At 41.9% G+C, this 27,987-nt stretch overlaps 1 protein-coding gene across 4 annotated transcripts; it reads left to right on the top strand.

Annotated features, from left to right (window-relative positions):
• The first annotated feature begins 39 nt into the window (after positions 1–39).
• LOC123849362 (cyclin-dependent kinase inhibitor 2A-like) lies at positions 40–27,837 on the top strand. 4 transcript variants are annotated; one of them, XM_064580042.1, is made up of 3 exons: positions 40–207; positions 25,125–25,432; positions 27,627–27,837. In XM_064580042.1, the coding sequence occupies exons 1-3, from the start codon at positions 40–42 to the stop codon at positions 27,646–27,648; spliced, it is 498 nt and encodes a 165-aa protein (XP_064436112.1). In that variant the 3' UTR covers positions 27,649–27,837. The 4 variants fall into 4 exon arrangements, with proteins under 4 accessions (XP_064436112.1, XP_064436114.1, XP_064436113.1 ...); XM_064580044.1 differs by lacking the exon at positions 40–207 and adding an exon at positions 598–733; XM_064580043.1 differs by lacking the exon at positions 40–207 and adding an exon at positions 694–832.
• Positions 27,838–27,987: the final 150 nt, after the last annotated feature.

The raw sequence follows: 27,987 nt of genomic DNA, 5'->3' as shown, positions 1-27,987 counted from the left end.
CCGACATCCAGCCTCCTGAATGGCTGATGCAGCGCTGTGATGACCTTGCTTTTCCTTTCTTTTTCTCTTTTGAATAATCCGGTCTGGAGCGATGGAAGACCCTTAGCGAGTGGCGCGAGGAATAAAAGAAGGGGGGTTGGGGAACCCGGGCGCGAGCAGGACTGGAAGCGGCCGCAACGCGGTGGTTCCTGCTTACGGCCGTGTCAGGTGACAAATGTTGCGAGGGGGCGGGGGCCTGGATATGCGTTCTGGCGACAGGCCCTTGAGCTGTCACCGCGTGGGGCGCCGGCGCGGAGGGTGGGAAGGTGGGGGAGAGCGCGGATCGGGCGGGAAAGAGGAGGCGGGGGGAAGGAGGGGAACCTCGGGTGCTTGCTGCCCGCGCGCGCGCAGCCCTCGGGCTTCACCACCGGCCTTTCCCGCGCGCGCCGGGCGCAGAACGGTTCTGAGGTCGGGGGGAGGTCTGGGGGCGCGCGCGCGCGCGCAGGGAACGCGGGGGCGCGCCTGCGGGGCGGGGATGGGCGGGGGGCGGTGCGTGGGTCCCAGTCGGCGATCGGGGGGCGGGCGCGGCGCTGCCTACCTCTGATGCCAAAAGGCGGCGCAGCGGTCGCGGAGCACAGAGGAGGTGGCGGCGGCCGGAGTATGGTGCGCGCGTTTTTGATCACAGTGCGGATTCGGCGCGCTGGTGGCCCGCCGCGAGTGAGGGCTTTTGTGGTGCGGATCACGCGGCCCTCGGGTGAGTGGGCAGAGCCGGGTGTGCGGGCCGCTGCGGCCCTGGTGTTAAAGCTAGTGAGGAGCCGTCGCAGACCGCAGCAGCCGCATCCTGGAAGAGCAGGTAAGAAAGGCCTCGAAAAGTCCCGGGCGCAGTCGGCCCGTGGAAGATTTTGTTTGGTATGATTTAATACAGATAAACCATCTTCCGGACCAGGATAGGAGGAGGAGGTTTCTAGGGGTGGAAGCCCCCCTCCCCTCTTTCCCCATTCGGGTTACAGTTACTTAGAGGTGCGGTGCTCCGAATATCTTGAGCCCAGAGCCCCCTTCACACACCCCCTCAATCCAGTGAAACTCTGGGGAGAAGCGGGAGATTCTAACCCACCTTAGAAGTCAATCACTCCTGCATTTCCTGGGTGGGAGTCATTAAACACACACATACACACACACACACCACATAACACACACACCCCACATAGCACACAACACACACACACACACAGTGAAGGTGTATTTCTAGGGCACTTTATTTCGCCCCCGAGGAAAGTATTACTAACGGTCTTGGTTTTATGGGGGCCACCTGTTTTCTCCCCTGCCAGGTCAACCCTCTGCTTACAGTAGGTAGAGGATGTTCCAGGGTGGGTGCTCGCACATGGTTTGACTTCCCGAAATAGTAACACTGATCGAAGGAGCAAACACTTGCTTTTGTGGTCAATGGAGAGCTGGGCTTTGGTAGTAAGATGGAGATCTCATATTTGGAGCCCTAACGGATTCAAACTGCTCAGGTTGGTCTTAGCAAAATGTTTAGCAAGAAACAGACCTATTATGGTGAGTCTGAGCAATCACAACAGATCATATTTTAATCATCTCAGGCCACAATTAACACTTTTTAAAAAATGAGGCCTACTTGAAGAACAAAATCCTAGGTAGTTTTGTCCTCACATCAGACAAATCTTTACTCGGTGTAATTTCCTATGACCAGAAAAATTGAAAATCTGTATTGCTACAATATGCAGAATCCTAGTTAGAATTTGGATATAAATCTAAAAGCAATTTCATGAAGCTTCATTTTTGTGACCTTACTTGGGGCATCCATTTTCCCCAGGTATAGATGTTTTGAAAAAGCAAAGGCCAGGGGAAGGGGAATTATTTTTTATTGTAATGTTAATAGGCCTTTGTCATGTAAGTGTAAAACTGTTAAAACTAGGGGTGTTTAGTTAGGTGCCTCAATTCACAAAAATTTACAAGCAGGGGCGCCTGGCTGGCTCAGTCCGTAGAGCCGGCAACTCTTGATCTCGGGGTTGTAAGTTCGAGCCCCACGTTTGTGTAGAGATTACTTAAAAATAAAATCTTTTAAAAAATTTACAAACAACTTATAGGGTAAATACACATTTTCTTTTTCATATTATTATGAAAGTTCAGTTTTTTAAAAGAATTAGTAAGAGCTTGTAAAGGATTTCATGCTATGTTGCTGGACTTAACTTCAGTTCATTTTAAAACATTAACAAGACCCTGTTTGTTTGTTTCTTTTATGGTGCTTTATTCTGACCAGCGAACGTTTAGCCACCATATGTTTTTGAATATCAGAGTTGTTACTATTACTCTCTACTTAAAGCTATTTACTTAAAGTATTAGGTTGCTTCTGGAAATCTCTAATAACAAAGTAGAAAATTTTAATCTATGTAAATATCATAATTATGTGTTTTCTATTTTAGGACTACACAATGTAATACTGTAATTACTTTAAGTTAGATACAGTATTTTTATATTTTTATGAAATGTTAAAAATATAAAAATAATAGGCTCATGGAAAGTAGCCATTTATTTTTTGTTACTTAAGTATAAATCAATTTTCAGGACTAATATGTAAAGTTATTTAAAAATGTATTGACTAGGGGCGCCTGGGTGGCTCAGTTGGTTAAGCGGCTGCCTTCGGCTCAGGTCATGATCCTGGGGTCCTGGGATCAAGCCCCACGTCCAGCTCCCTGCTCAGCGGAGAGTCTGCTTCTCCCTTTCCCTCTGCCTGCCACTCTGCCTACTTGTGCTCTCTCTCTCTCTCTCTGTCAAATAAATAAATAAAATCTTTAAAAAAAATGTATTGGCTATTTGAAAAGCCCAATTTTTAGTAAATATCTGGCCCAATTTTTAGTGAATATCTGAAGACAGGACACACAACTTAGGTAGAATAGACTATGTCTTAAAAAGTTGTGCAATTATCCTTTATTTGTGAAATTATACACATATGTGACATATGGAAGTATTGTAAGTGATGTTTGATGATATATTTCACATAAATATATATTATGCCTATGGTTATACTGACTTAAGAATATATATGGATGGTAATTATATTGGGACTAATTCAATTTCTTAAGAACCACAATGCTAAAAAATTATTTGTATGAATTACTTAATATTAATACAAATATATAAGATGTAATTATTTTTTATTTTTAAGGTTTCTGCAACTATGTTCATTATGACTTTTTATTTTTATATGAGCGGAAAATGTATATAATAAAATTCCATATTACTAGTTTCTTTTTCACACATGCCTGATGAATTACATTAATTGATTTGTTACTTCTACCTTGGTGTGTTTACAAAACAGTTGTATTTTTATGACATGAAGCATTTATTTGTTTACTCCTATTTGGGAACCCTTAGGGTTTTTTATCACCTTTAACAGCATAGCGTTCTCTCAAGGTAAGCACTGTACATTAGCATAAACCATTATTCCCAACGTGTACATGATCCCCAGGTTGTATTATGTTCTAAAGAAACAGTGACACTTTCAGTAACCAAAACGTTAATATTCATTTACTTCTTTGGGGAATCTTGAATTTTAAAAAGTCCATTGTCATCCTAAGGTAGGGAGGACATAACCTTGTCTATGTTCGTAATATTTTATAAGTCTCTTTAATTACATGGTAGTTCATCACTAGTAACTACCATAGTAGAGTTAAGCTAAACCACTTTTCCAACACGTGAATGACTCCTATTAGTAAAGTGATCCAAATCATCTTAAAAATACTTTCTTAAAGGAAGGCTAAACATTTGACCCAGTATTTTTATTCTTTTTAATTTTTAATCCTTTTTGAGAAGCATAACAATCTCACTTGCCCCCTCCATACTAAAATACCTTAGGCCAGAGAATCCTTCTGTCTGCTGCAAAATCTGACTTGAGAAAAAATTTTTGTGGTGCTTTATTTCTACAGTTTAAATTATGTAAACAATGGATATTCTTTCAGTTTCTAAATATAAAATTATTGTATTGAATAGCTTTTTAAAAAAGCTACAGATATCAAAATTCTCGTTCTCACATAATGATCACTAATATTGTGTCTGTTTATTGACTAATGAGATTAATGCACTTTTTAAACACCCCACTGGCAAGGACATTGTTATTGTAGGTATGAAGAACTTTTAAAATATCCATACATTTTTGGAGGCACCTGGCTGGCTCAGTCCCTAAAGCACATGACTCTTGATCTTGGGGTCCTGAGTTCAAGCCCCACATAGGGCATAGTGTTTACTTTAAAATTTTTTAATCAGAAAAAAATATTCATACATTTTATTCAACTATTCTCTGTGTAGGCATCATCCAATGAAAGAAAGATTATGACAAAGATCAATAGACAGATAAATAGTAGCAAGAAATTGAAAATTGCCTTGAATTCTAACAATAAGATGTTAAATTGTGACATGAAACTATACTCTGGAATAATGGCCTGGAATATTCTGGACTCTGGAATATTATAGACAATCATTTCTGAAGAATATTTAATAGAATGTGAAATGATTACATTATAAGGTTAGGTGATTTTTCAAGATTCAAAACAGTAAACAGTTCTTATTTTTGCTTTTCCTCTTTTCCTCTCTCTGGACACACACACACATACACGCCCTGTTTATGTACCAAAATACCTATAGTGCTTTCCTTAGGATGGGGGGACTGGGATTGGTAATCTTTAATTTTTTCGTTATACTTTACAGTTTTCCAAAGTGTGATGACCGTCAGCAGTAAAAAACATAGGTCATTTTCGAAGCCTGAAATGATCCTACGTTACGGATGAACTAGAGCCTGCTTAGCGTTAGACTGGGGGAGACTGAGGAAACGGAGTTGCGCAAGTATCATATATAAGAAGGTTCTTGTAAAGTCTGGAGAAAGCACGAGAGAGTTGTGACTTAAGACTAACGCTAGCCGTGCCTATTCACAACCTACTTCGTTTTTACCTAGACGATAAATGCATAGCTGTGTTAATTTCCCAAGTGCCTGGGCGTTAGGCCTGCTGTCACAAAACTTGCCCCCTTCTAGGAATTCCTCTCACGAGTCCTCTCCGGACCACTTCAAGCTGGGGCTCACCGCTTCCCAGAGCCGGGCGGGGGTTGCAACGGGCCTCCCCAGAACCCCAGAAAGAGCCCGCCAGCAGGAAGCGAGACTCGAGACTCGAAGCTTTTCGGACCTCGCCTCCCCCACCTCCCGGCTGCAACCAGCCTCCAGGACCCTATCTCCTCCCCACCCTCTCAATTCCTAGAGACGCTGCGGATTCCCGGAAATTTAATTGGCAGCTGGCGTAGGACTCTCTGACAAGAGTTGAGAGGCATGGCCCACTGATCATCCCACTCCGCGAATGCACCCCTTCAGCTTTTAGCCGCCCCTGGGCCTCGCCCCACACCCCAACTATTTCTCCAAGTAAGATTTGATCAGAGTAACAGACCAGGGGTTACACGTAGAGCGGGAATGGGGCTTCACTAGATGGAGGAGGAAGTGGGGGCAGGCAGAGGCTGAGGTGGCCTCATGGATTCAAGAGAGGTGCAAGGTAGGACCGAGGACGTCTCTTGGTCACCTCCCCAGCTTGGAACTAGCTAGCCCTTTTTTCTAGAGGGGAGGATCAGGGAATGGATCAGGTTGACTCCGAGACACCGTGGGGAAAGTGTCCAAAACTTGGCAGCTTATCCCTTCCGAGCCAGTTGGCGACCAAAGAGTATTGAAAAGGCCTCCTCCTCTTTGTTCCTTTGTTCCTTCGTACCCTTACAAGAGGGTAAGGAGCATGACCCGTAGTATTTTTCCAGTGATGAAGAGGTTGCCTCAAATTCTTCTCTCAACTGTTTTCTTCTCATACTGCAGCTTTCCTCAGGTTTGAGAACTTCCCCTCAGTTAAAAAAAAAAAAAATGTCAGTAAGTATTAAAACAAGACCAACTTCTATGACAGTAAGCCAACCAATGGAGAAAACCTTGGGAATAAATAAAGGCTTTGTTCAGTAGGGGAAAGAAGGCCTCTATAAGGCTCTCCTCCATCCTAGAAAATGCCCACCAACTTGGGACCTGCACAGATTCACCATATCCTAATTCATGTTATTTCAATGTGTACGTACATTGACAGTTGTTGAACTTACTAAGGGTTAGTAGCATTTGTTTTTTAGAGAAAGGAAAATTGAAGAAAATCTCTGCTTCTCAGTGCAGTTATTTATTTCATGAGCCCTAGAATGATTGCTGCAACTGGGCAGACCTACATAATGAGAAAGAAGTAATAAAGGGGAAAAAAATTAAAACCATCCACCACAAGACTTAAAATTCCGGTGCCTCAGAGGTCCTTCAAAAAATAAGTTGATTTTTATTTTTTATATTGTAAGTCTTATAATGGCTCTGTTCATGAAAATATAAAAATGTTATCACAAATGACTTTTTAATTCTTGTTTGACAAGATCTCGGTTTTTCCCTTCACCTCAAAAAAAGGGGGGCTCAGAATAATTTAAATGGTTTCAAAGCCAGTAGGAAGAAAGGTTCTGTAGGGGTTCAGAACTATATTAACAAAGATACGTAATCTCTTAAACAAACTGAAACTAATAAAATTGTGCAATCAGAGTGGTGTAAATAAATATGCCTTTACTTTCTCAATTTAAGCATGAGATTAGTGAGAAGTCGAACTAAGGAAAGGCTTAGCAGCATCATTACCTGAACTGCTGTTTAGAATATACATTTCTGGGGCCCATTCCCAGAAAATCTAATTTAGCATATTTGCTGTGAGTCCCAAGAATCTGCATTTTAAAAAGCGCTTGAGGGGCATTCTGTTACAGGTGGCCTTTCTGCAACACCATTTGGCAAATATGGACAGTGTTGCTTTTTAAACCTTATTTTTGCTTATTTATTTTTAAATCAAGGCCCTGGCCTTTTAGGTAAGATTTAAATTTTAGAATCAGTCAGTCACACTTTGGGTCCCAGGAAGGATACTGAGAGTCTGAGTTATCAATGAAGGAGCTATTTTACTAAATAAGGGAGACTCTTTATTATTATGTGATCCTTCATCTGAATTGGAAGATTATCTTTTAGATGCCAGATTTTTACTATCAGAACATATCTTGGGGAGGGGGAAGGTTGTAACAGGATATACTTGTGTGTTAAAGCTTGTAGCACCAGACAGAAAATTTCCACATAAAACATTTATGATATTTTAGAAATTTTATCTTTTTGAAACACTATACGTACTTATCCCTGCTTGCATACGATGAATAGTTCCAAATAGACAGATAGATAGATAATAAGGGGTTTCTCTCGGTTCATTTTATTATCCAAACAGAAACCAGGCTGATAAATATGATAATCTAAAATGATGGAAGAGAGGAAAAACAAAACAGAGAAATGTTTCACAGGTTTAAATGGTATTTATAGATCAAGGCAAAATTGCCGTAGAATGTCGCCAAAAGAGCATAAAGCACTTGTGGACAAAATTATGGGGTCTCTGTATCTCTGCAAAAGCACAACGACCAGAGAGGAAATATATGTAACTAATGTAAGCTAAAAAATAATTAGCCATTCTAAGAAAAACTAAAATATTATGCCTTCCAAATTATCATTTTCCTGCCTTTAAAGTACAATTTGTCTCATGTTATACCTACTTTGCTGTGTATTAGGGAAGCTTATGTTTTGCTTTCTTTCTTTCTTTTTTTTGATTGCCACCATTTTCTTGCTCTGAATCTCTGAGGCTGCCAGATCCTCTGACTCAGCAACTGTACAACTCTTTCACTCAATTTAAAGAAACAACAGCCATCCAAAGAACGACGACTCCCCCCAGCAAATCTTTCTCACCTGTAGAACAAATAGTGTATTTTAACTTCGGAATAATTGCTAAATGTCCATACCACATGGGACACTTGGAATTTTACTCGGTTCAGTTTACATGCTGAATAATTGAAGCTGATTATATTTCATGGAACATACGATTTTTAAAAGAAGCTTTATTGAAACTTTCTTCCAAAAGCCTACGGTCAAGTTTGCTTTCTCTCTTCTTTCAAAATAATTATGAGGGGCCTAACAGTAATAGAACACATCAACTCACATCATCTCATTCAATTGTCACATTGTCCTTCTGTTTTAGAGATTTTATTTTCTCGTTTTATAGACTGGAGACTGGGGTTCAGATAAGTCGTTGTATGGTCTGCCAAAAGTCATTCACCAGTAATTCATGTACAGTTGAACTGGTGTGCTTCTTGCCCCAAGTGCCCACACTTACCACCTTATAATTTTATTATAGAAATATTTTTTATATTTATTTATATATTTTTATTATATAAATATAAATATTATATATATAGTATAAATTACTTATTCCCCACTTTGATTTAAGAGCAATCAATGGGAAATCTATGCACAAGCATAAGAATCACTTAAGTATGAAGTAGAAAAGTCACTTTCTTGAAATACATGACCTGGGATTAGATTGTTTCCTTTACTTACTAGTTGTGTACTATTAGGACTAAGTACTTAAAGCACTTAGTGTTTCCATTTTCTCATCTGTAAACCTGAGACAGTAGCCTATAGTATTCATCTAATAAAAACTAGATATAATAGTATATGTAAAGATACATTAGGAACTTTCAATTGGCATACATTTGTCAGTTGTTGTTAAAATGCCAAATGAAACTATGCCCTTAAAAGCACATTAGTTTACTTTTACAGTAAGTGCCTACTTAATTTGACTTTAATTATTCAGATTAGCAGGAAATTCCTGAACCCCACTTCTAAAAATGTACATATCATAATAAAAATATATTTATCAGTTCAAATCCCTGCCACATTCCAAGGTGTCATATGAAATCAATGTAAATTTGCCTACTTTTTTTAACCCATGCCGGTACAGAAACCCTATATGATGGTCTTTACAGTATGACTCTGAACTGTAGTATTCATAATCATTAAGTAGATGTTAAACAATATTCATGACCTCTGCTTTCTAAGATGAAGAAATCAAATTAGTTTTAGAAAGCTGAAAAAAGTTATTGACCTGCCTTCAATTATCAAAAAACTCAATATAATAATAATTTCTGGAGGGAACACTGAGGTAGTAGACTCTTAATTCCTCCAGAAGGTTGCCACCAGTCTAAACATCTGAATCAATAGTGTTGGCACAGAATTTTGTAAAAAAAAAAAAAAAAAATTAGTATAAAAAATTCTGTGTGTGAGAGAGAGAGAACGCAAGGAAAGAGGAGTAGAAAGATTAAAGTCATCCTCAGAACCTTCAGAATCTCTGCCTTGGAAGGTGGCATGCAATTATTTACATTTAGGAGGATATCAAAAAGATGAGATATATTATGTAAACTTCCTTAAGGCAAAATTGACTTAGGTGTAAAAAAAAAAAAAATTGACTTAGGTGTATAAAACTGGTGCAGAGTAAACATAAATTGTATTCTGTTATCATTGCCTTTTTAAAAATGAAGTATGGAAGTTATCATCTTAACCATAAGAAAGAAAAATATAAAGCTGTACTTTCTCTATTTTTAAGATTTTATTTATTTATTTAACACACACACACAGAGGGAGAGAGAGGGCACAAGCAGGGGGAAGGGCAGGCAGGGGAGAAGCAAACTCCCCGCTGAGCAGGGAGCTCGATGTGGGGCTCCATCCCAGGACCTTGGGATCACGCATTGAGCTGAAGGCAGATGCTCAACCGACTGAGCCACCCAGGTGCCCCAAAGCTGTACTTTCAACCCAGAGACTCAAAGGAAAACATGAGTGGAGATGTTACATCTGTAAGTATTTCCTGATTTATTCAGAGTTGATACATATCATCATGAAATTGATTCCTTCCAGAGGAAGGAATCACATATTAGGTGAAGAATGTCACTTGAGGAAGAGCGATCCAAAACAAGAATTATTATAATCTTTTATAGTATCAGGTGACATTTTGGCTTCAGAAGTCCAGGAAAAAAAATGTTTTGAACATAACAGTAGAACTATAGAGCCCCAAGAAGGCAGGCTACTCTTAAAGAGGGCAACCAGTTCTCCATTTGAAGAGGAAATCTTCAACTTAAATGATTCCCCCTGAAATTAGAATATCCTAAGTCACTGTTAAATCCAATCAACCATGAACAGTCAACTCCCACCCCCAAGAGTGAAGACTTAAAAGAATATTATTTCTCTGTGAGTTTCAATAGTTTCTTTGCATTCTAGTAGCACATACATACATCAGCAGCATAAGCAAAAATAGAATAGTATATGTGTTCATGCTTAGCAATTAAGAGGGCAACATGTGTTTGAAAGGAGAAAATCTATTCCATGAGTGGGAAAAAGAGGGAGGTTGGGAATAGAGGTTTAAAGAAGGTAAATTTATAATCCCTCAATTTTGCCTATAGTTTCCCCATTGTACCTGATATATGACCTGCACACCAAGTAATGGTGGTGGGTGGCAAAGAATGCAGGGAAAACACTGAACACTCACTTGCTTCATTGTTACTTCCCATGATTTAATGAAGGTTTTTGTGCAAGTTCTTTTGTTTTAACACAGCCAACTTTATTACGAAGAAGCTCTGTTTTCAGGGGGTTAGAATTCAAAGAAGATAATCACACCTTTTGGAAGGGAGTTGGCTTGTTCAAACCACAGGTACCCACCAGAATGTATAGTAACAACAACAAAAATACCCCAGAGGAAATTGACTTTGATGGCCTAAATGAGTAACACGATAGTAAATGTCATATCCACTCTCCAAAAAAGGAAGTTCTATTTATTAAGAGCCTACTGTGTGCTTAGATTTTATATATCTGACATTCTTTATTCTTTATAATAACCTATGAGGTAAGCTTTATTTTCCCCACTTTTGAGAGGTGGGAAGATGGAGGCTCTTGATATAATGAGCAGTGGGTATTATATACAACTGATGAATCACTGAACTCTACCTCTGAAAATACTAATACACTGTATGTTTATTAATTGAATTGAAATTTTAAAAAAGTTCCCATAACTATTCAAGCCCACAGAGCTAGTAATGGAGGGACGGGTCTATGAGGGTATAGAGACTGGGATTGTCTCATTATCATGCTTCATTTGTGTCTCCTCCAAGACTGTTAAGGATATGGTTGACATTCTCACCAACCACATCTCTCCAAGTCAGAGTAAGTAGCTGTAGCCACAGAAAGATTATGGAGAGAGGATTGATTTCAAGACCTGCAACAAATATTTATTAACTGTGCAACCATGGCAATGTACCACCCCTCCATTTTCTTATCTATAAATCAAGGGGGTAGCTTTTTGAAAAGCAAATTGCAATATGTGGCAGAGCCTTATACTTTTTGAAAAACTGCAATAATATTTATTGTAGCAATTAGAAACCCCTAAAATATCTGACAACAGGGGCATCACTAAGTAAACTATAACACTGTCTCAGTGGAATGTGTTGCAGCTGTTAAAAGTGGTGCTTATAGGGCTGCCTGGGTGGCTCAGTTGGTTAAGCATCTGCCTTTGGCTCAGGTCATGATCCCAGGGTCCTAGGATTGAGCCCTGCATCGGGCTCCCTGCTCAGCGGGAAGCCTGCTTCTCCCTCTCCTGCTCCCCCGCTTGTGTTCCCTCTCTCACTCTCTCTCTGTCAAATAAATAAATAAATAAAAGTGGTGTTTATGAAGTGATATATTTTTTTAAGATTTTATTTATTTATTTGAGAGAGAGAGAGAGAGAAAGCACATGAGAGGGGGGAGAGTCAGAGGGAGAAGCAGACTCCCTGCCAAGCAGGGAGCCCGATGCGGGACTTGATCCTGGGACTCCGGGATCATGACCTGAGCTGAAGGCAGTCGCTTAACCAACTGAGCCACCCAGGTGAAGTGATATTTTAGAGAATTTAGGGAAATGTTTTAATGATAAGTGAGAGGAAAAGCTTATTTCAGAATTGTACTGTATCTACAAGAACTAAGCAAGGAAAAAGAAAATATTTCAAAATGTTAACAGTCACTGCTTCTGTGCAGTGTAATTTTTCATTTTCTTTATGTATCTCATTTCTTAAAAAATGTTTACACATGTGAACTATAATCAGGAAAAAATTATTCAAAAATGATCAAGTTAAGTGACTTTTAAAGGACATGAAGATCCAAATTTCTGTCATTATGTGTATTATTAACCACCAGTACATCACTCAGAAACACAGTAGTTTCTGAAAGTGAAGATCCTGTCATCTTAGTCCAGGATTTGCCACCTGCTCGCGGGCACAGTTCTCAATGAAAAGAAAGCATTGCTGAGTGTTGTCCACCATGTACTGTACAAATCAGTCAACAGGGAGACACACCAGGGAGAGTGCTGACCTCTCAGATAGAACTGTTAACCTTGAGTTCGAATTCCATCTCCTTGTGCATTGTTCCTTAAGCACTCTGGGCTTCTTCTTTTCTGATCTATGAAGAAAGGATAATACTCTCTATCCCACAGGACAGCTGTGGGGTTAGAAATGATATAGGTAAAGCTGTTTAATACTTGTCACATAGTTGGAGTTCAATAAATGGTAGCCATTATGATTTTCTTGGCATTTTTTTAAAGATTTTATTTATTTGACAGAGAGAGACACAGCGAGAGAAGGAACATAAGCAGAGGGAGTGGGAGAGGGAGAAGCAGACTTCCTGCCGAGCAGGAAGCCCAATGTGGGGCTGGATGCCAGGACCCTGGGATCATGACCTGAGCAGAAGGCAGACGCTTAACGACTGAGCCATCCAGGCGCCCTAATTTTCTTGGCAATTTTGAATGAATTTCCTATTGTCTCTATTTCTGTCTGTCTCTCCTTTAATTATATACCTTATTACTTATTTTGTTCCTCAGGATGAGGCTAATTCTCAATATCTGTACAGGTAAACAAATTATACACATACACACAAATACATACTACAGATAGATACTTAGATAGATGTACACAGACACACAAACTATGCTAATATTTTAGTTTTCTCAGCTGGCCAAATAGCGACAGATAGATATAAGTAATTCACCTCAGAAACTTCTCAATATGCAAAAGCAGACATTTACAAAACAGCTGAATTCTGGAATGATTGTTTTCATGACCTGCAAAGATTCCTCATTTCATAAGAACCCACTCTATTGATACTTTTAATAGTAAACTCCTTCATGGATTTAAAATCACATTTGTTTTGCACACAATTTAGGAAAAGACATCTGCTATATAATATGTAATACATTTCTAAATTGTCCTCAGAATGATTTTGGGAAGATGATAGGTACTGCAGATTCTATGCTCAGTTAATACTTTGGAAACTAAAGTTGAAAAGTTGTGACCTACCTATAATTATGCATCATGTTTATAATAAGTCATTTTGAGTTTATATTCCTTGCCAAAGTCCTGTCTGAGCAGGAAGAGAAAAATTACAGTAATTCTGAGTGAACGAAGATGTCATGGAGTCCCTAAAGAGTGCCTTACTTATAGCAAATATTCAATAATTGTGCTATATTGAATTTATTTAGAGAATATTACAAGAGAGAAGGAAACATCCTCCATCTTGAATTTTCCATAGAGCTAATCTGGGATCCTCTTTTCTCAGCAAATTTGTTGGAGGTCTGCTCTGTTTTCTCAGGGGTCTCCCTTTCATGTTAAAGGTACCTTTTCTTCTTGTGGAAAAATAAATAAAGGAAGACCTAGTCTTTCTTTGCCATTTTTCATGTAAGGAAGTCCTTATTTCCCATTTAAAATACCCAGATTGGACACTGAAAACTTCAGAATTCTTACCCAAGGGCACTTCAAGAGGGGAACATGTTTCTTGGCTGAACAATAATATTTTGAGGCACAATCATCAATATACTTGTTTTGTAAATGGGGATATTGAAGCCAGAATAATGTATGACCTGCTCAAGTTTATAGGCGGTAGAGCTAGACCTGCGGCTCTCTTTTCCTTACATTATTAACTTCTTCTATATTAAAGGGGTGCATGAAATTATTCTCTCATTGCCTTAGTCTTCAAATAATCTTGTTGCACCCAGCATTCAATCTTAGAGCCCATCCATTCAGACTTAACCCAGCTGTGTCCAGAAGCTCTTTCATGGAGAATACCTTGCTCTGATAAGCTATTTCCTAAGAAGCTCTCCTTAATTATGGGATCTGCTTGAGAACCTGAAATACAACATCTTTTCCCTGCTAACACAGGTCTGAGGTGTCAGTTATCAGAATGCATTTTCCTTCTCCTATACTGTTAATGTAGACTCCCCTCAAGGGCTCATCCCATTTCAAAACCACCTTCCCCCTCCAGAGAAGCAAACATGTTGATGGTTGTTACCAGTACACCCTCTTGACTAAGGACGCTTCTTTTTCTGTACCCATAGCTTAAAGCCAAGCACCTGACATACAGTATATGGCTTCAGTTACTCTTTGTCAAAGTCATGAATGATGGTTTTCAGAAAGGCAACTCTTACTTTTCTAATAAATGTATCATGTTCATTTAATTAATTAGAATAGCTAATGTATGCACATAGTACAAAATTCAAACATTACAAGTTGCAGAATATGAAAAAGAAAGTCTCATGTCCATCCCAGTTCCTCATTTCCTTCCCCCACAGTTAATAGACTTTTCTGTATCTTTCCAGAGATATTCTATGTATATTTTATTTTTAACCTCAAACTATATTTTGAACAACTGTTTAGTAACAATACTAATATTGGATATGGCAAAGAGATATATGTTTTTAAACACAGCTTTTGTGTGTGTTTCACTTGATATAATAACCTCATGAAGTAGAAAGAATAGAACAAGATAGATCTCACTTTAAAGATATGGACATTGAGGGGCACCTGGGTGGCTCAGATGGTTAAGCGTCTGCCTTCAGCTCAGGTCATGATCCCAGCGTCCTGGGATCGAGCCCCGCATCGGGCTCCCTGCTCAGCGGGGAGCCTGCTTCTCCCTCTCCCTCTGCCTCTCTCCCTGCTCATGCTCTCTCTCTCTCTCTCTCTCTCTGTATCTCTGTGTCTCAAATGAATAAATAAATCTTCAAAAAAAAAAGATATGGACATTGAAGCTAAAAATAGTCTCAAAGGAGTTCATATTCAAAAAGCAGTTCACTAGATACATCAGGACTGTCACTTGGTCCCAATTCAGAGCTACTTCTCCAACACCTTTTATTTTCCCAATAAAGTAATATTATCATATGATATGTTTGCACACAATGCATATCATACCTTGCCAATCCTGCAATGCCTTGTCAGAACCAGAACCTAATTTCAAGATACTATCTTCTCAAATATCTTTTTATCTCTTTCTGGTGATGTGTTAAATTAATAGTCACATCTATAATGACAATCTGAGCAGCCCTTCCCGGCTCCTCTGACGTCTCTTTTTCCATTTTATTTTCCAACTTCTCGCCATACATCCCAGTGAATCACTTTCAGTGTTCCCAAACTTCCCCACCCTTTCCACCAAATTCTTTGATTTGTAGGGTTACTGGAGTAGCACCATTGCAAGGCTTTCTTTAAGTAAAATAGTCAGGTTCTCCTGAGTGTCATGATCTCCACCCTCAGCTGGGTTCTCCAGGCTGATGAAATATTTCTCTAAGTCCTACTCAGCCCATCCCTCTCTCCTCATAACATATTCTAAATCTTCACCATTCTCACTTCCTTTTTTAAACATAATTTTTATTTAAATTCCAGTTAGTTTACATACAGTGTAATATTAGTTGCAGGTGTACAATTTAGTGATTCACTAATATTAGTTTTGGGTGTACGTTTAATGATTGTATGATTGCTTACATACAGTACCTGGTGGTGCTCATCACAAGTGCCCTCCTTAATCCCCATCACCCATTTCACCCCTCTCCCCAACCACCTCCCCCTGGTAACCATCAGTTTGTTCTCTATAGTTAAGAGTCTGTTTCTTGGTTTGACTCTCCTTTATTTCCCCTATGATCATTTGTTTTGTTTCTTAAATTCCACATATGAGTGAAATCATATGGTATTTGTCTTTCTCTGACCAACTTATTTCCCTTAGCATTATACTCTCAAATTCCATCCACCTCATTACAAATGGCAAGATTTCATTTTTTTTTTGATGGCTGAGTAATATTCCTGTGTATGTGTGTGTGTGTGTGTGTGTGTGTGTGTGTATACCACATCTTTTTTATCCATTCATCAGTTGCTGGACATTTGGGCTCTTTCCATAATTGGCTATTCTAGATAATACTGCTGTAAACATGAGAGTGCACGTATCTCTTCGAATTAGTATTTTTGTGTTATTTGGGTAAATACCTAGTAGTACGATTGCTGGATCATAAGGTAATTCTTTTTTTTTCTTCTTTCTTTCTTTTTCTTTCTTTCTTTTTTCTTCTTCTTCTTTTTTTTTTTTAAGAGAGGTTGGGAGGGGCAGAGGCAGAGGGAGAGAGAGAATCTCAAAGAAGACTCTGGAGCCCCATGCAGGGCTCAATCTCACAACACTGAGATCATGACCTGAGCTGAAATCAAGAGTCTGACATTTAACCAACTGAACCACCCAGGCGCCCCAGGGTAGTTCTATTTTTAACTTTTTGAGGAACCTCCATACTGTTTTCCAGAGTGGCTGCACCAGTTTGCATTCCCACCAAGTGTGAAAGGGTTCCCCTTTCTCCACATCCTCACCAACACATGTTGTTTCTTGTTTAATTTTAGCCATTCTGGGGTGTCTGGGTGGCTCAGTCAGTTAAGCGTCTGCTTTCGGCCCAGGTCACGATCCTGGGGTCCTGGGATTGAGCCCTGCATTGGGCTCCCTGCTCAGCAGGGAGTCTGCTTCTCTCTCTTCCTCTGCTGCTCCCTTTTTCTCTGTCAAATAAATAAATAAAATCTTTAAAAAAAATTTTAGCCATTCTGACAGGTGTGAAATGATATCTCATTGTTGTTTTGATTTGCATTTCCCTGATGATGAGTGATGTTGAGCATCTTTTCATGTGTCTGTTGGCCATCTGGATGTCTTCTTTGGAGAAAGGTCTATTCGTGTCTTCTGCCCATTTTTTAAGTGGATTATTTGTTTTTTGGGTATTGAGTTTGATAAGTTCTTTATATATTTTGGATACTAGCCCTTTATCAGACGTGCCATTCACTCTCACTTCCTAACCCACCATCTTATCCTCACTGCAAACAAGCCAGCCTCTTCCTTCATGAGAGGAAGTCCTTTAACTTCCTCCCTGCCCTGACCTTTTCTCCTTTCTCAAATCTAGCTATATCTCCTGCATCCAAATTTATAACCACTCTCTGTGCCTTGTATTCCATTTTTTCCTGACTTTTTAGGGACCTCAGGTCCTAGAAATACCTTACCTTGCCTGGGTCCTCAACTTCCCTTTTTTTCTCTTCTAGCTTCCTTCTCTTGGCCTGGGACCTTTCCTTGTGTGTGCTCAGGCCTCCTCCACCCTTCCCTCTACCTCCCATCACCCGACATTGCTGTGAACCAGCACAGCTAAGCTGGGAAAAAATAGTCCACATAGTGTCCCCACTTCCTTGCCATCCCATACACGCCTGCTTTTCCTTCTGACCATCTGAGCAGCCCTTCCCAGGCTCCTCTGAAGGCTCTTTTCCAGGAGTTTATTTCTCCAGCTTATTACCATACATCCCAGTGAATGATTTTCAGTGGTCCCAAACTTCTATGCCTTTTCACCTGCTCTCACCTCTGCTTGGAACATCTTTCTCCTCCTTTTATGTCTTTATACTCCTACACCTCTCTCCAAGGCTCGGGTCAGTTTTCAGCATCTGTGCAGCCTCTGCTGGAGCCATCAGAAGTTTGGTTCCCTTTTCATTTTCTTGTGTCATCCTCTGCTTCCATTTGCTCTTCAACACACATTACGTGTAATGCCAGTTTAACACCTACAACAACTCTTTGAGGCAAGTACTATTATTATTTCACGTATACAGATGGGAAAACAAACCTAGATGCAGTAAGTAACTTTGTTCAAAGTTATATAGCATTAAGTGAAAAGTACAGCTTTGAACTCGGGCAGTCTTACTCTAGAACCCACATGTTTAACACCCCACCACCACCATGTTCCACCCTTAGCCTCTGAATTTGTCGAATGAATGAAGGAGTGTTAGTCTTTTCCTTAAAAAATGGATCAAAATTGAAACAAGTTTAAATTTCATAGCATAGATTTTCAAAACTGCCAAGGCAGCACAAACCTAAATAAGGCCATGACATTCTCAAGGAAGAAGAAAATTAAGTTGGGGAATGATAATAACAATATGTAACAAAGTTCAGGATTCAGAAAGCTCTTTGGCTTCATCATCTTATTTAATCAACCTGAGAAATATATTACAATTCCATTTTACACATGGGCAATCTGAGGCTAGAATAACCAGCACCAGGATCCTGGGCTTTATATTCTATTTCTTCTTGGTACTGGCCCTCAGGTCTGATCTGATATAGAAGAGTAAATTGGGAGTATGGTAGCTTCTTTAAAAGAAAAACTAGGAAAGTTTTACACTATTATTAACTACTTATTTACACAAGATTTCTAATAGAGTATGGGATCAATTTCTAGACCTGAGGGGCCACACCCAAGGATGCCATAATCTTTTAGGAGCTCTACTGCAAAAGTGCCAGAGCTAGGATATACCTGTCTAAAACCTGTTCTTAGAAAAAGTCAACCCCCACATCTGTATATAATTCATCCAGAGGTGGTTTTTATATGGTTCCCTCACGCATTTCCTTCAACAGTAGTCCAATATATTGCATAAGAGTTTAAAGAGCTCTTGAGTAGGAATCCGTAGTTGGTTTTAGAAGAATTTCTGAATTCCCTAAAAGTTATATTCAGAAATACATGTGCAAATAGGGGTGCCTGGGTGGCTCAGTCAGTTAAGCATCTGACTCTTGATTTCAGCTCAAATCATGATCTCAGGGTCATGAGATCAACCCCCCCCCCCGCCCCAGCTCAGCAAGGAGTCTGCTTGAGATTCTCTCTCTCTCCCTCTCCCTGTGCTCCTCCCCACCCCTCGCTTACCTGTGCGGGAGCGAGCTCTTTCTCTCTAAAATAAATATATAAACCTTTTTGAAAAATACATATGCAAATGAGCACATTAGTTTAAAAAATTATCGCATACTTTATTTTGGGGGGCGAGGGTCTACAGCTTTCAACAGATTATCAAAGCCCTACTCCCCCTGCTCCAAGATTAAGAGCCATTGTTTTAGTGATGGAAGCTAATTTTGATACTGGTCTAAAACCAAGACACATTATAAAGAAACTCTGTTCCCTCCTTCCCAATACCACAACCACTATTTTCCCCTTCCCTATCATACCATACCTACATTAAAGAATTTTATGTTCTCAACCACAGTTTGAATTTTCCACACCATTGTTGCCCAGATAATAGAGAGGTGCCTGGAAGAAAATATAGAAAGCACAGCAATTCATTTTTTAGAACAGATTTTACATCCCATAAGAGTTTTAACTGGCATCATTTTAGGTTTTTTTTTTTTTTTTTTAATTTTAAGTAATCTCTAAGCCCAATGTGGGGCTCAAACTCATGACCCAGAGATCAACACTCACATGCTCTACATGCCCTTAACTGGCATCATTTTAATTTTTTTTAAGATTTTATTTATTTGAAAGAGAGAGAGCATGAGTGAGCAGGGTGAGGGGCAGAGGGAGAGGCAGACTCCCCGCTGAACAGGCAGACTCCTTGCTGAGCAGGGATCCCAACTGGACTGGACTTGGGATCCCAGGAGCCTGGGATCATGACCTGAGCTGAAGGCAGACACTTAACTGACTGACCCACCCAGGTGCCCCAAATGGCATCATTTTAAACTACATGTTTTCCCTGAACTAACAGCAACTGAAAGTATTTTGGGGGCTTGAAGAGAAGTCAACTAGGGATTGAAATGTAACTTTTGAGTAGAGCTGTGTTATCTAGTAGGCAGATGAAGCATGTGCTATTAAGGCATTAGCAAAGCCTGAGCGATCCATTTTTTGAAAATAATACATATTTTAAAATATAGTAGCCACAGGAAAAAAGTAATAACCACAGGTAAAATTAGAACCATGCTGGATTTTCTTTTGCTTGTTATACTCTTAGTTCTGTTTAACTTTTCATTAAATATGAGGGCGGTGGAGGGTGTCCTTTATCTTTTCAGTGATTAAGGTCTTCTTGGCCTTCCCTTTCATATAATATTCATAATTCTATCCAAAGCCTTTTATTCTCTGTGACTCACAGCAAAATTGTAAGAGAATCCTCAAAATAGAAAATTTAAGAGCAAAGGTATTAGCTTAAGATGAGCCACACTGTTCTAAATGAACTTATGTTCATCAATTCATTTAAAACTCACAACAGCCCTATGAAGTAGGGACCACTGTTAGCCTCCCATTTTATAACTAAGATAATAGTGAGGCTTTTCCAGTAGGAAGAAGAGATGTGGGGGACGGGAGAGGAGCAGGAGTCTCTCCATCCAGGAGAGCGCTGTTCTGCTGTCTCCCTGAGGAGGCGCCCTTCACTCTGAACTGGCTGTGAATGTGATAGACTCTGAATCACTAAGCAACTCTGTTTCTAGAGCTCTGAGCACTTTTTTTCTGGTCTAGGAGTAATTATTTATTTTTTTAAAGACTTTATTTGACAGAGAGAGACACAGCGAGAGAGGGAACACAAGCAGGGGGAGTGGGAGAGGGAGAAGCAGGCCTCCCGTGGAGCAGGGAGCCCGATGAGGGACTCGATCCCATGACGCCGGGATCATGACCTGAGCCACCCAGGCACCCCTAGCAGTAATTATTTATTAAGAGCAAAGTCTATCAGCCCAATGACTCTCTCGCCAGTTTCCAATCTGCTTGTTGGCAGAAATCTCCATCATCCCTGTTAAATAGACCTCATCTTCTCGGAGCCAGCCCTTACCAGAGCACTAGTACCAGGCATTGCACAAGTTTGGGAAACCTTCGCCCTCGTCATCCATTTTACAGGTGGGTGGGTGGGTGGGTGTGTGTGTGTGTGTGTGTGTGTGGACAGGCTGCTGGCCGGTGGGCAGACTCTCCAAAATTAATGTTTGAGCAAGGATTTCTGGCATGGTGGACCCAGCACGCGAACCCAGGTGCTGAATGGTGGAAAGGGGAGAGTTATCTAAAAGTAGGGAAACCTCGCAGTGGCACCGGTGACACCGATCCTCGTCAGGGCTCTGACTGCGAGGAAGAGTTAGCTGTTTCTTCTGATTAAAAGAGGAAGCAATACTTTGCCTACGACATCAAACACCCTGGTTCGAAATTGGCGGTTAGGAATCCTGTGCGGCTTTCAAATGCGAGGGGTTGTACCGGAGGGGCAGGAAACAGGAGAGCAAAGTCGCTTCAACCGAGCGAACTCGCTCTGAGAGCGCGAGCGTCTCCGTTGGGGGCGGGGGGAGCGCAGCGCCGGGAGGAGGGCGGAGGGAGGGGGGAGCGGCGGCTGCGGAGGGGCTCAGGGCTCCCTCCCTGCCCCGGCTTCGTCAGACACCCCGCGCCAGCCCCCCGGGCGAGCCGCGGAACCGCGACAGCAGAGGCCCCGCGTGGGGCGACTTCAGGGGGTGTCACGTTCACAGCGAGTTCAGAGCGAAGGGCGCCTCCTTGGGAAGACAGCAGAACGGCGCTCTCCTGGATGGAAAGACTCCTGCAGGAGGAGTCGAGGGGCAGAGTCGGGGGGTGGCTTCCGCCGGCCCCGGAGGAGGAGAGAGGAGGGGCGGGCTGGTCACGAGAGGCTGGGGCGGGCCACTGGCGCCCGACCTCGGCGGAGGGAGGGAGGGAGCCAGGGGGCAAGCGCTGGGGAGCAGCATGGAGCCCTCCGCAGACAGGCTGGCCACCGCAGCCGCCCAGGGCCGGGCCGACGAGGTGCGGGCGCTGCTCGCGGCTGGGGTGCCGCCCAACGCGCGGAACCGCCAAGGTCGGAGCCCGATTCAGGTGGGTGAGCCGGCCTGCCGCGGGAGGAGGGGGTGGCGGGCGACTTTGGAGCACAAGCTTTGTAAGGGAGTCGGAACCAGGCCAGCGTTTCGATTCTCGGTAAAAGGGAGACTTCTTGGCGAGTTCTCAGGTGGAGTTTGGAACCGAGACCTCCCCGTGTCCACGTCCTGGGGGCTTAGGAAGCCACGAGGAATGAGGAGGCACGTGGGGTGCAGATCCTTAGAGTGGTGTGGAGATGGGGGGGGGTGAACCTATTCGTGTTCATACAGTTCGAGGTATGTTCTTTATCTGATACACGGTTGCGAAAGTTTGCGGTAAAAAGCAAGATTTTAAAGAAATGGAAGGTTTGTTGGGTCCACTAGCCCGGAACTCAGATCCCCGAAGGGAGCTGATCATCTTCTCTTCTTGGGGGGGGGGGGCGGAGGGGGATTGCAGTGGAAACCTTCTGCTGTGTAAATTGAATAAATATCAGTTGAAATTATTCAGAAGCAACTATATATTGTGTTTATTTTTACTTTAACCAAGTAAAGAAAATATATGCTTGTTCTAAGAATTTAGGTAATACAGACATATGAAGAAAAACTTTAGTGTGATCTTGCCTGAAATAATGTCGTCAATTTAGTCACCATTTTGAAGGTATCTCTTATAATTTTTGTTATTTTTAACTTGCTTGCTATAGCTTAACTTATTTGGGACAGAGTTTTCAATTCCTCACTCTTCAAAAATGTCGTTTCTCCCCTCCTCACTCCAGTTGTGTGTAGGGGTGGGGGTGGGGGGGTGGTTCAGCATTTGTGGTTGTTGTTTGCCTTCACTAACTTCCTAAATCCAGGCTAAAAAAAACGATTTCTTCCTGGCAGTCACCACCCTAGTTTTATTCCCAATGTCCACAGTGATTTCTGATTCTGAAAAATAAAATCTATGTGAAACAAAAGCCTACTGCACAAATTCCAGCATAACAAGACAAAGGAAAGTAATTGTACCTGCCATTTCACAGATTTCACAAGTCAGTCTTCCTTTCCTGAAACTATGCTACATAGGATAAATTTTATACACTTTAAAATACAGATATAAAAATAAAACCAAAATGCCTTAAAACTTTAGATTATTTGGGATTTGAAGTGCGAAGAGATTTTGAGAGGAGAGAGGCTGTGTGATGGTAGAAGAAAAGCATGAGTCCTTTAAAAAGAATGCATGCATGATTCCTAATTTCTCTAAAATTTTGCTCGGAGACTGTGAGTTTGACCTTGAAGTTCTGGAATATGTTAGAAGAGGCTTTATTTGTTTAAATACAAAAAGAAAAAAGAAAGTTGGATAATTAGATTTAACAATTTTTTTTTAATAGGGAAGATAAGAACATAGAGAAAGGGGGGCATGATTTTGGTTTAGAATCCTAACCAAACTTGTGTTTAATATAAAACTAGTTTATAGAAAATTTTAATTAAAGATAATGTCTTATCGAATGGGTTTAAGCACTCTACAAATATTCATTTAATTGATTTTTTCTTTTTCCTTTGGATTGCTATTTAGATTTAAATATTTAAATGTTAGGTTTCCTTCCATACTTTAATACTGCAAAATGTAATGAAAACCTTTAAAATCAGTTAAATGATGAAGTACTTCACTGGATAAACACAATGTTTCATCTATTATATTTTCACCTGTATTATATATGTGTGTGTGTGTGTGTGTGTGTGTGTGTGGAAGGTGACTTCTTCTAAGAACAGGTTTTAGACATGTGTTTTCTAGCTCTGGCACTTGCAGTAGAGCTCCCAAAAGATTATGGTATCCTTGGGTGTGGCCCCTTTGTTCTAGAAATTGACACCATAATCTGTTAGAAGTCTTGCATAATTAAGTAAAGGTGTGAGAGCTTTCCCAGTTTTTCTTTTAAAACAGTGAATTGTTCTAATCCACTGAAATAGTTTTTATTTTTGTAGCTGTAATTTGGTTCACTGATATTGTCTCTCTCTTTTTGAAAATTAAATCAGTTTCACTTTCTCCAGACAAGAATCATCCACTATAGTATAACTTACTATGTTTCCTTGGTTTTGAGAAATTAAAAAATTCATCTTCAATACAGAATGAAATGAAAAATAAGGAATTTCTCTTTATACAGTCACTATTGTCTAGCTAATATAATCACACAATGGTTACCCTAAAAAAGAATTGTCTGTCTTCACTATCCACCACGCAACACTCAAATTTTAAGGTTGCTGTAATTGTGGATACTATTTAAAGATTCCTCTTTGGTAATGACTTTGTTTCAAAGATGATTTATGAACCAAATGAGGGGAGCACCTCCTGTTTAATGAACTCTTAGAGTGTAAACTTGAGAAGTTTCTTAGTTTCCTATCTCTGCTGTAACAAATTACCATAACTTTCGTGTCTCAAACCAACTTAAATTTATTATCTTGTAGTTCTGGAGGTCAACAGTCTAAAATGGGTCCACAGGGCTGCATTTCTTTTGGAAGTTTTAGAGGAGAATCTGTTTCTCTGTCTTTTCCAACTTCTAATGGCCATCAGCATTCCTTGGCTCATGGCCCCTGCATCTTCTCTCTGACCTCCATTCTTAGATCCTTCCTCTGTAACCTTCTTATAAGGAAACCTGTGATTACATTGGACTCCTCCTGACAATTCCCGTTAATCTTCCTCAAAATACTTAATTTAATCACATCTGCCAAATCTCTTCTCCCATGTAAGATATTATATTCACAGGTTTTGAGTGTGAGGTAGTAGACATCTTTGGGAGCATTATTTAGCTTACCACAAGAAGGAATTGTGGGGCTGGTTAGACAAAGCTCATTTTATACTTAAAGAAAGTGAATTTTAAAATTCTGGGAGGCTAAGTGTAGAATAAAAGTTTTACAAAAATTAAAGGTTTGCTGTTTTCATTTTCACTTTTTAACAATTACCTCGTCCTGGGCTTGGATATACAGAAGAAAACCATACAAAATCTCTGGGCCTTACATAATTTTGCATCAAAATGAGGGGGGAAATACAGGAGGTTAGGCTGTAGTTCAAGCCATTTTGTCCCTCACCCTTTTGCTATTGTCTGTGCCTCTGGCAGTGTTCTGTGTGTGGCTGGAACTCAGCAAAAGTTTGGAGAATATAATGGAATTCAGTGTGTACAGAAAAATGAAATGAGTAGGAGAACTGGCTAAGGGAGTTGGTAACTGAAAACAAATAGAGAGTAACTAGACACCTGTGGCTTGCACCGGCATCTGCACGGGGTGGGGGCTTCACAAATAGTTTCTTTAGTCTTGCCCCTGCCACCCGTCCCTGCCCTGACCACTCTGCTCTCTCCGGCAGGTCATGATGATGGGCAGCACCCGCGTGGCCGAGCTGCTGCTGTGCCACGGCGCGGAGCCCAACTGCGCCGACCCTACCACCCTCACCCGACCTGTGCACGACGCGGCCCGGGACGGTTTCCTGGACACGCTCGTGGTGCTGCACCGAGCCGGCGCGCGGCTGGACGTGCGCGATGCCTGGGGCCGCCTGCCCGTGGACCTGGCTGAGGAGCGGGGCCACGGCGCTGTCGCCGGGTACCTGCGCGCAGCCGCGGGGGGCACCGAAGGTGGTAGCCACGCCCTTACGGAAGTTGCGGAAGGTCCCGGCAGGTGAGGGGGCAGATTTAAGAGTTGAAACTCAAGAGAGCTTCTGCAGCCCAGTGCACTCCTTTTTTTCAGAAGAGAACGCTGGCTCCAGGGGAGCAGGGTCTTGGGTCTTGCCTCAGCTCTCGCACTGCCACCCTGTAGGACAACCCCACTGTCCCAGTCGCACTGCCTCGCTCGGGCTGCGGACAGGAAATAGCCTAGATGGATTTCCACACATTAAAGCCCATCCCACAAACCGTACCCTATTCCCGCAAACACTCACCCTCCCCAGAGCTCAAGCCCTAGACTGTGGAACAGCGACGACTCCGGAGGCTAGAGGTCTAGTGGCCCCTCTTCCTCCAAACTAGCTGGCAGCAGCATCCATTCAGCTACCCTCAGTTTGCGCATTAGCATACATAGGGAGCTGGACCAACCCTGCTATTTCCAAAAGCATTTGAACGTGGCATCGTCTGGAAGAAATCTGTCACCCCCAACTCTACTGCAAATTTTGACAAAATTCGACCCTCCGCTCTATGCGGTGTTGTTTTCCAGAGCTGCCAAAGGGAGAGAGATCTCTCCAACGCTGGCAGTCTACACCAGGGATTTGCTACACTCTCTGAGAAACAGAGACCCTCTCTTAAGCTTTTTCTTCTCTGCGAGAGAGATCACTGAGAGAGGGAAGATGGCCATGTGATCCTCCTTGCCTTCTCCTTCTACAACCACAAAGCCTTCTTCTCTTGCGGTCCCCTTTCTCCACTTCCACTCCTGCCTGCCTGAAGTACCAACTTTACTGATTTTTTCTGAAGGGAGAACCATATATATATATATATGAAATTAACGCGAATATTTCAGGTAAACCATAACTTAGAAGATACTAAGATCTATCCCATTTTGGCTCAGAACTGGGGCACTAGATCCTCTAGGATTTAATGGGGCCTGAGAGGACAGAGGGGAGAGGCTTGCTCTGAGCCCTAGACCAGAGATGCAGCGAGTTTTGAGCCTTCGGCGTGGGAAGTTCGAAGATCTCCTTTAGCCTGCCCACCCTCTCTCTCCACCAACTGAAGTTCGCATCCGGACACAGCGCAGGGCGAAGGACCAATCATAGGGCCGGTTGCGCGGCGCAAGAACCGGGAGGAGCTGAAGAGAAGGATTAGGTGACTGAGTCCAGCAACCAGCAAATAAATAGAGTAACCCTTTATAAGCAAAACTACGAGATTTGACCCACGCACACAAGTCCGTCCACTCCTTTCTTCCTCCCCTCCATCCCTCCCTCCTTCTTTCCCTTTATCCTCCTACATAATCAGCTCCATTTTAGATGGGACTTAAAGTGAATGAGACAAAACGGGAGTTCTGCCCTCATAGAGCTTACATTCTGGGAAACAGACTTTAAGCAATAAACAACGTATTTTCAGACAGTTTGTGAAACCAATGTGAAGGATAAGAGTGAAGTCTGAATGGGAAGGGGGTTTTAGGGTGGTCAGAGAGCCTGACTGATGAAAAGAGATTAGCTACTGGAGGCAGAAGCACTCTGTACACTTCGTACAAGTGCAAAGACTGTGGCGGTGAAGGACAGAAAGGCCGGCTGGAGCGCGCACACGGCGAGATCACTCGAGAGGACGGTCAAAGAAAGGATGCTAGGTCGAAACGTGGATTTTGTTCGAGAAACTTTAGAAAGCCATTAGCGGGTTTGGGAGAGGGAGCCTGGGGAAAAAGACGACAGGACTGGAACCGAATGTCCCCCTATACTGCCCAGCCGCTCTGGCGCCTCAGGTGCCCTCAGCTTACGCGTGTCGCCAAGTGGCTTTGCGTCAGGTGCAAGAGACCCCTACAGATACGCGAAGAGCCTGGCGCTGTGTGTGGCATGCCCTCAGCACGCATTATATACCCGGGCTTTCCTGTCGCAAGCCCGCCGGCGGCATGGCCGCGCCCTCCCTGCCCTCGCCTGGCGGGCCTGGAGCTCGGCGAGCCCGAGCAGCCAGCCGCGTAGTGCAGGCGGTATCTGCGGGGCTGGGGAGTCGGGCTGCTGACAGGGTCCAGCCTTGACGGACAGACCCTGTGCTGAGGGGTGGGGATATTGATAAGGGGCCAGCGAAGCCGTCTGAGAACCTTGCTCATACGTGTCTGAATACCGGGTGGGAGACTATGAGGGGCAGGAGGGATGGGTCGCACACCCTTCATTTCTAGTTTCTAATGTGTTTTTTCTTTCTGCCCTCTGCAGACAGCCCGGACTTAAAGAATGATTGAGATCTAAAGACACCTCAAAATGGTTTGATCTTCAATCAACAAGTAAATTACCCCACCCCACCCAACTTGCCTGCCTTCTTAGTTGCCATTTATCAAATAGCGCTTTTTAACACTGTAGACTGCTTCTCCTTCCCCTAGATTTCCATTTGTATTTTCATTTATACATTGTTATAAAAGGTAAAAAAAACAAAAAAAACACTGTTTCTGCCTTTTTATTATTGGGTTGGAGTTTTCTGGAACTTTAGGCCTATGTGGGCACTTCCTCTTTCCAGCCTCGCACGCCCCAGGGTGCTGTTGTTGTTACAGACATTTAATGAACTAAGGATATGAAACTT

This window comes from Mirounga angustirostris, unplaced genomic scaffold (genome assembly GCF_029215605.1).
Source record: "Mirounga angustirostris isolate CCGP_5_RB_7025 unplaced genomic scaffold, mMirAng1.0.hap1 SCAF_15, whole genome shotgun sequence".
NCBI lineage: Eukaryota > Metazoa > Chordata > Mammalia > Carnivora > Phocidae > Mirounga > Mirounga angustirostris.
The sequence above is the reverse complement of the archived record's forward strand: the minus strand, read 5'-3'. Positions and strand labels throughout refer to the sequence as shown.

Bases quoted from the DNA above. Each gene is read 5' to 3' on its own strand.
- LOC123849362 (XM_064580042.1), top strand. From the start codon at position 40: ATGACCTTGCTTTTCCTTTCTTTTTCTCTTTTGAATAATCCGGTCTGG. The intron at 208-25,124 runs GTGACAAATGTT...TCTCTCCGGCAG, and splicing joins CCTGCTTACGGCCGTGTCAG to GTCATGATGATGGGCAGCAC. The intron at 25,433-27,626 runs GTGAGGGGGCAG...TGCCCTCTGCAG, and splicing joins GTTGCGGAAGGTCCCGGCAG to ACAGCCCGGACTTAAAGAAT.